The sequence below is a fragment of the Papilio xuthus genome, unplaced genomic scaffold (assembly GCF_000836235.2).
Source record: "Papilio xuthus unplaced genomic scaffold, Pxut_1.1 DF825946.1, whole genome shotgun sequence".
NCBI lineage: Eukaryota > Metazoa > Arthropoda > Insecta > Lepidoptera > Papilionidae > Papilio > Papilio xuthus.
This window is the reverse complement of record NW_013532703.1, coordinates 4411044-4418613: the sequence shown is the minus strand read 5'-3', so window position 1 is coordinate 4418613 and position 7570 is coordinate 4411044. Positions and strand designations below refer to the sequence as shown.

General features: G+C 30.3%; 2 protein-coding genes across 2 annotated transcripts; both read left to right on the top strand.

Annotated features, from left to right (window-relative positions):
- The first annotated feature begins 341 nt into the window (after positions 1 to 341).
- Pex19 (peroxisomal biogenesis factor 19) lies at positions 342 to 4170 on the top strand. Its single transcript, XM_013321817.1, has 8 exons — positions 342 to 509; positions 994 to 1164; positions 1521 to 1571; positions 1662 to 1747; positions 1889 to 2014; positions 2167 to 2318; positions 2717 to 2837; positions 3353 to 4170. Exons 1-8 carry the CDS (start codon positions 446 to 448, stop codon positions 3461 to 3463), a joined length of 882 nt encoding a protein of 293 aa, XP_013177271.1. The 5' UTR covers positions 342 to 445; the 3' UTR covers positions 3464 to 4170.
- Positions 4171 to 5460: 1290 nt separating this feature from the next.
- Positions 5461 to 7570, top strand: LOC106123856 (probable pseudouridine-5'-phosphatase). Its single transcript, XM_013320264.1, has 8 exons — positions 5461 to 5568; positions 5795 to 5981; positions 6227 to 6309; positions 6522 to 6657; positions 6764 to 6894; positions 6966 to 7064; positions 7163 to 7222; positions 7309 to 7570. The coding sequence occupies exons 1-8, from the start codon at positions 5461 to 5463 to the stop codon at positions 7444 to 7446; spliced, it is 942 nt and encodes a 313-aa protein (XP_013175718.1). The 3' UTR covers positions 7447 to 7570.

Genomic DNA, 7570 nt, shown 5'->3' with positions numbered 1-7570 from the left:
GAATCAATTTAAATATTAATTTCCAGAAAATAAAGTCTACCTTTTCGATTGGCGTTGGCAACACGGCAATTAAATGTAGCATGTCGAAATCACATGATTTTCTTAAAATTCGAATTTGATATCAATTTCAGCATTAATGTTTGAGCATGTGGTGATAATTTGCACGTATGAAGGATTAAAAGTGTTAACTTACATTTATTTTGCCTATTTAATTCAATATTAGAACCAAATTCATACAATGAATACGTTAACAAAATGTAATTTCCATACAACAAAATTATAGAACAAAGTAACACCGTTATATACTCTATACGGGTATACTAATTTCTTAAGTCAATCTGTGACGCAAGTGGAAAAAATTGTCAAAAGTCAAAACTCGAAAACTTGAAATTTACTTTTTTCCGGTTTCACCTTCTTCAACTTTAATTACATTGTCCATCTAACAATGTCTGATAATAAAGATGTTTCCAAAAAGGACACTGATCCTGAGCTCGGTGACTTATTGGATAGTAAGTTTGTTTTTGTCTTATTGCATGTTCTGTTCTGTCATGGTGTTACACAATCTTTAACCTAGTTCATATTTAATTTAAATTGTAAAAGCTTGTTATAAGTGCGTAAAATGAAATTAGAATTAATGTTTAAAAAGATTAGTTTTATACAATGTTGAATAAAGTAAGTGTAAATGTGTGTCATATCCAAATATAACTTTGATATTGACAATACAATTTTATACAGATTTTATTTATATCAGTTCAGATTTTATTTACTTTTCTTATATTTTACCAACAAATTCAACTATTCTCCGATATTGTTCTTTAAAAGTAACTAAAAATATCAATCATTATAATCTGAAGATGTCGGAAATAAATGTAATGTGTTAAAGTATATATTAAAATAATCTTCAAAATTCATTTTACACTATCAACATTAAAGCTCTTATAAGAAAATCAATTTCTTCTTCTCTCAATCTTCAATAATTTTATATTATTAAAGGTGCACTCCAAGATATGATACAAAAAACAGAAGGTAATACAGAAGAAAATGAAAATAAGTCAGAGGAAGATGCTCCTGCCAATGTGTGGAATGAAGAATTCATAAGAGAAGCTGCAGCACAGTTTGAGAGTAACATGGCTGCTCTGCTCGGAAATATCAGTGGAGTAGCAGGTACTGGATGATACAATTTCTTAAAAAGTATAGTAATGGAAAAATATATGTGATAACATATAAATAGTGATTTTTATGTTGATACATTTTACTATAGAGTTAAGAATTAAAACTGGATATTTGACATGTTACACAAAATACAGTTGAACCAGAGTAAGCAAGAGTCCAAAGGACTGATATTTTTCTTATGAAGAATATCCATTGGTACCGGACAAGAACTCTTGTCCCTCTCTCTGCATTATATTTAATAAAATATAATAATTATTCACTTTTTTTTATAATGAATTAGATAAAACTACGGCTTAAACATCCCATCTATGTGTGTTACTTAATACATATATTATTTATACTTACAGATGAAAATGTAACTCAAGAACAGATTGCGCATACCTTCTCCAAAATGGCTGGTAAGTACAAATTGAATGCATAATTTTTATTAATAAAAATTTCATAATAAATAATAGAACTTGTTTCAAGACATTATGTTTTCTTAACAGAGGCAGCAGCGCAAGTGTTGAAACCATCAGATACACCTGCAGTGGATACTGCCAACGATACGGCAACTCAGGAGAAAATAAATGAGGTGACTTTTTAACATCAATCAACTTTACAACGAATAGTGATGCAACATGATCTGTGGAGTGTGAAAGATGTGTGAAGTTGCAACGTTTGACTAAAGCTTATGAAGGCACTCTGGTGTGATTGTAATGCTCTTTGTTTTCAGGTATCAGAAGCGATTACACGAACTCTGCAGAATCTTAACACTGATTCAGAAAATCTGCAGACACCATTCTCCGAAAACGATTTAGCTAATATGTTTGCCAACTTTAATATGGGTGAAGGTGGACAGGTAAAATTTTAATGGTTTTTATTACTAGCAATCAATAATTATTGAAAAATAAAGTTAGTAAAAGTAAATGCAGTAAAACCTTCTTAATCTCAAAAATTACATTTCGTAATCATTTTATAGACATTTTTTTTAATCACACAATACTCTTTCAGGAGAACAACATGTTTGTGCCATTCATGCAAGGCATGATGCAATCACTTTTATCCAAAGAGGTTTTATACCCATCACTGAAAGACCTTGTGGAACGTTATCCCACATGGCTGGCTGAAAATAAAGGCAAGATTGAACAGGCTGAATATGAAAGGTAATATTTTTATATTGCTATTAATTTTAAATGTAGAATACCGTTGTCATGAATTGTATTTATACATATTACTTTCATTCTCTTTAATAAAACAGAAAATACAATGTGTATTCATTAATAACAGAGGTCATGATAATTGAATATTGTGGTAATAAATTTCAGTGACAAAAAATACATAATTCACATAAATTATGTTTGTCCTCTAATTTGTTCATACTTGTTTTCGTAAGTCTTTTATGATTATGTTTCTACATGAAATAAACCACAAATAACCTTAAAATTAACTGCTATGAGGAACCTGCTTTAAATATAACATTCTTTAAAATCAACTTAGTGATTCAGGCTACAATGTCGTAAGGGACAGAAGACACTATGTACTATTATATATTCATTTTTAGATTCGAAAAGCAACAAAAGCTTATGGAGGAGGTATGTGCTGAACTAGAGCCGGAGCAAGAATCAGACCCTGAAGAAGTAAAGAGGAAACGCTTTGAAGTTGTTTTGAATCTCATGCAGCAGGTAATGTATTCAGAAGTTAAAAAAATATTAATAAAACCTGAAAATAAATTCTTTAATAAAGAATACGAAACTTATCGCACCTCACATATCCAAATTGGTTTGTTCCCTCACATTCATGTAATCTGGGGGCATGGCAATGCACCCAATGAGGCCAATTCTTTGATAATGGCTTGATATTTAATTTATAAATTTCACAATTCTAGAAGTATGTGAATAATAAATTGTAATATGTAACTATTATTTGTTACATCATTCTTCTTACTAATATTATAAATGTGAATGTTTGGATGAATGAATAGATATTTGTTTTAAGGTATCTCCAAAACGGCTCAATGGACTGGATGAACACATGGGCTTAGTTACAAGCACACTAATTAAGTTCTTTTTTTTTCGGCGTAGACGGAGTCGCGGGCGACAGCTAGTGTTATATAAAGTTAATGCATAAAAATGCAAAAGATGTCTTCTGTGTTTAAAATATAATAATTTCCTAATTATTTAATAATGTTACTTTATAGATGCAAGATCTCGGTCAACCCCCCAAGGATCTGGTGGGTGATATAGGTGCCCCTCCCCCAGGCTTCGCACCCCCTGCTGCTCAAGACGGTGGGCAATGTGCTATAATGTAACCATTAGCAATATAAACTAACGAGGTATGGATAATGTATGGAGGCTAAGATGGTTTTACTAATAGTAAATATATAAAAAACATGTGATGGATTAAGTCATCACAATGTATGTAACCACTAGTAAAAGTGCAGAAAAAACGTGGAATAAAGTTGTAACTTGTATGCTAATAAATTATTAGAGACATATCTTTCAAGTGTCAATAAAAATGCAATATATCTCCGTATAGTTTTATCATTCGAAAAATTATTTCTTTAATTGATTCTCTATTGAAAAATATAAAAATCGATTGTATGTAATCGATGTATCGAGTTAATAATCAAATAATCGGACGATTTTGACAGCTGTCAAATGCGATTATTGTTTTTGACATTTCATTATGTCTTATAAATTATACATATAGTTATAGATACAAACATGCCAGTTGAATTATTCATATTGCTTTTAAATATTATTTGGCATTGTTATTTTAGCTTTTCGATATTTTTCAAATGTAGGAAATAAAATCAAGTAATAATACTAAATTATACTTACACAATGTCGATGAAAAACTAATTTTGCCGAAATGACATTAAATCATTATTTTCTCTATAATTATAAAATTTCAAATTGTGCACAAGTATCTTCTATTTTGTTGAATAACGAATGTTTTAGTTTTTAATAACTTTATTTATAATGTAAAGGAGGTTGTTCTTGAATATTAAAAAAAATATATTTTAAATGTGGACAAAGATATTTACAATTATCTATAGCTATATACATTTTGTTTAGTATTATTATTGGTGAGGGCTTTCCTTTATAGAGAATTTGAAATATTTATACAAAATGGGGAATTGTGTCGTAATTTTTGCATCACAGATCAATGTATAACAAATATAAGAAGAGAATTTATGATCATTTTAAAGTATTAAATGCATAGTAAAATATAATGTAACCAAACATGAGTAAATACTCGGTGAGAGACTATGATGTGCCTAATCGTGTTTGTAAAGTCAATTTTGATTGACATTAAAATATAAGGTTATTTTGTTTTAATCATATATTTATATTTTTATTTGGTTTATGGCTATTTTATTTTATCTATTTTGAGTGCCAAAGACAATCTTATGGTATATCATTGAAAAAAATAAATATATTTAAATGTAAAATAATCTATGATAAATGTTGATGGGATAATTAAGGAATGAATTAGTCCTTATAATTCTTATTTAAAATAATCTATTAAATCTAAATATCAATTTATCATACAGTACATTCTCAAAACATAAAGTTTGTAAACAAAGAAACGTCACTTAGTAAAAATGAATGCCATTACAATGTTGTGTAATAAAAAATGTTATTTTATCAAAATAGCCATATTAAATGAGGGATGATGATGATATGAGCAAAAAGTAATGAGATTGAATATTAGTGGCTACAAAGGTAGTGTAAGACTGATAGGAAGACCATAGATTCAGATATGACGGGTGTTAGAGATGTATGGAGGCGGTGTACATACTGTGCCGACCCTCCATAGGGTTAAGGGCAGGTTGATGATAAGTCATATAAAAGGAGGACGTCAGGGAGTCGTATAAACTTGATATGAGTGAAAAAAGAATTCTCGATATTTCATAGTTTACGAAATTTTGTTTACAAACTTTGTTTTGTATTAAAATAATATAACATAGATTGCTTGATTTATTTGGCGTATTTTACCAAGTCCTAAATGAGTAGTTCCTGGCACAAATATATTATTTTGTAGTTGATTAGTTTCCATATTTAATACAATATTGTATATTACGTGTAGTAAAGTTGCATTTGTGTTTTATTTAGTTGATATTAAAATTGTTTAAATATTTATTGTGTTTTATTTTACATATATTTGTCAAAAATAAGGAGGAAAGCCATATGCGTCAAGTGTCCGCCTGTCATCTGTCAAAGTTTTTATATGTCATTCTCAAAAGTTAAAAATGTATCGCTCATTGAAAGTGCCCTGAATTTTTTTTTGGCGAAGTCTGCTATGGCTACAGTCGAGCAAAATGTTTCGGAATTCCGTGGTATAATATTTTTGGTTCGCATCCTTTTTCATGCCGACATCTATAGAGAGGCGCTGCTATCGCGATTGATTGTGACATAATACACATAAAATCCATTTAGACACAAAAAATAAAAAAAATACATAACAGCTACAGCACAAAGAGGATCTTGTGTCATTTTTTGACATAAACAGAGTGGCGCTAGTGAGCTGTGATGATTTAGTTTTACTTTATGCCCACCGGGTCAGACATCCTTGTCATTCTATTTGCCTGCAAATAAAAAACGATAATTGACATGAGTCATATTAAATTTAAAAGATATTGACATTATTTAGTTATTTTTTTCAAAATGATTGGAGTCAGGCAGTTACAAAATTTTACAGAACCCCTTTGCTGTATGAGAGATCTTATTTGAATTTCTTGTATTTGCAAAATAAATTTAGTTCCACAAAGAAATATAAAAAAGTAACCCATTGTTTATTCGATTTGGACGGCACTATACTAGGTATGGGATTTTTACTCAGTAACATAACATTTTGAGATATTTAATTTTAGATTTAAAAATTCAATCTACGTGGCTATGCCTTTAATAACATTTCATTTAAATATTAACATCGAAACTAAACCTTGCACATGGACTCTTGTCAGATGTATGGAATGGATGGAAACCATAGATTATAGAGGTTTTAAAAGTACAATACTTACACTCTAAGCTTAGATTAATAAAAAATTACCTTTGTCAAATTTCAGATTCAGAAATTATTTACCACAAAGCAATACAGAAAATATGTGAGCGTTATGGAAAAACATACACTAAGAAATTACAAAACCAGGTAAACTCACAGGGTTAATGTATTCACATTGAAGAAAAAAATCCTGAGTTAAAAAAAATACGATCGAATAATGGCGGTAGTTACAAAACAATTGGTTACATGTCTTTACCATACTCTCTAAAGTGTATCTTTCGGATAAATTAGATCGACTTTAATATGAGATGGAACATTATTCATTTACTTTTATTTAAGTACATTATTTATTTTTAAAGTTATATGGTGTAACTGATCGTCAATTGAGTATCGGAGTCGTTAGTGCACTGAAGCTGCCCATCTCTGTGGATGACTTTGAAAAGCAAATGACTGAATTGGTACAGAAAAACCTAACAGACTCACCATTTAAAGAGGGCAAGTAATTGCTAATATTCGTAATATTTTACCAGGATGAGTATCACTAAGACTTTATTTAGAAGATTTTTTTTAATTGCTTAAAAACTCTTTTTACTCCTTATAGGTGCTGAGCGGCTTTTATGGCATCTCAGTACCAGTAAGATCCCTATAGCACTGGTAACCAACTCAACAGACCAAGCTGTACAAATGCACGCCAAAGCGAGACCTAAATTGTTCAGTTTATTTCATCATAAGGTAATCTTCGAAGCAGTGTTTTGTTCTAAATTATTTAACCATTAACTATTCAATGAATAACTTTGTATCAGGTATGCATTACGGACCCAGAAGTGAAGCGCGGCAAACCTGAACCTGATATGTACTTGCTAGGCGCTGCAAGATTCACGCCGAAAGCGAACCCGACCCAGGTTAATGCTTCTCTATCATACTCTAAGATATGCCTGTAACGCTTCTGAGCACTGGTTCATGCATAGGATAGAAGTAAATCGCCTAATATTATTTCTAGTGTCTCGTTTTTGAAGACTCAGTAGTAGGAGTTGAAGCGGCGGTTCGAGCTAAAATGCAGGTTCGTTAATCCATTTTTTTGTAACCCTAATAAAAAAAGTATATTTTTCCGTTTATTGATATATGTAAATCAACATTTATATTCAGGTTGTCATGGTACCGGATTATCGTATTGATAAAGAGTTAACATTGAAAGCAACAATTGTTCTAAAATCCTTACTTGACTTGGATCCAACTTTATTCGGAATACCCGCATTCAAAGATGGCGTAAAACGTGGCAGTTGAAACGAAAATTGGTAGGGTAGTACGAAATTTTTCGGTTATAAGCGTCTATGTCCTTGGCTATTTTTTACATTTTTATATATATTTTTTAGTCGATTTTATTTATAAATAAAAGGCGTTGGTATTT

What these genes read in the sequence shown, in the direction of transcription:
- Pex19 (XM_013321817.1), top strand. Translation starts at nt 446, where the DNA reads ATGTCTGATAATAAAGATGTTTCCAAAAAGGACACTGATCCTGAGCTC. An exon ending in TACCTTCTCCAAAATGGCTG is followed by an intron (nt 1,572 to 1,661) that starts GTAAGTACAAAT and finishes TTTTCTTAACAG; the next exon opens with AGGCAGCAGCGCAAGTGTTG. An exon ending in ATATGGGTGAAGGTGGACAG is followed by an intron (nt 2,015 to 2,166) that starts GTAAAATTTTAA and finishes ATACTCTTTCAG; the next exon opens with GAGAACAACATGTTTGTGCC.
- LOC106123856 (XM_013320264.1), top strand. Translation starts at nt 5,461, where the DNA reads ATGGCTACAGTCGAGCAAAATGTTTCGGAATTCCGTGGTATAATATTT. An exon ending in CTAAGAAATTACAAAACCAG is followed by an intron (nt 6,310 to 6,521) that starts GTAAACTCACAG and finishes TTATTTTTAAAG; the next exon opens with TTATATGGTGTAACTGATCG. An exon ending in TCAGTTTATTTCATCATAAG is followed by an intron (nt 6,895 to 6,965) that starts GTAATCTTCGAA and finishes ACTTTGTATCAG; the next exon opens with GTATGCATTACGGACCCAGA.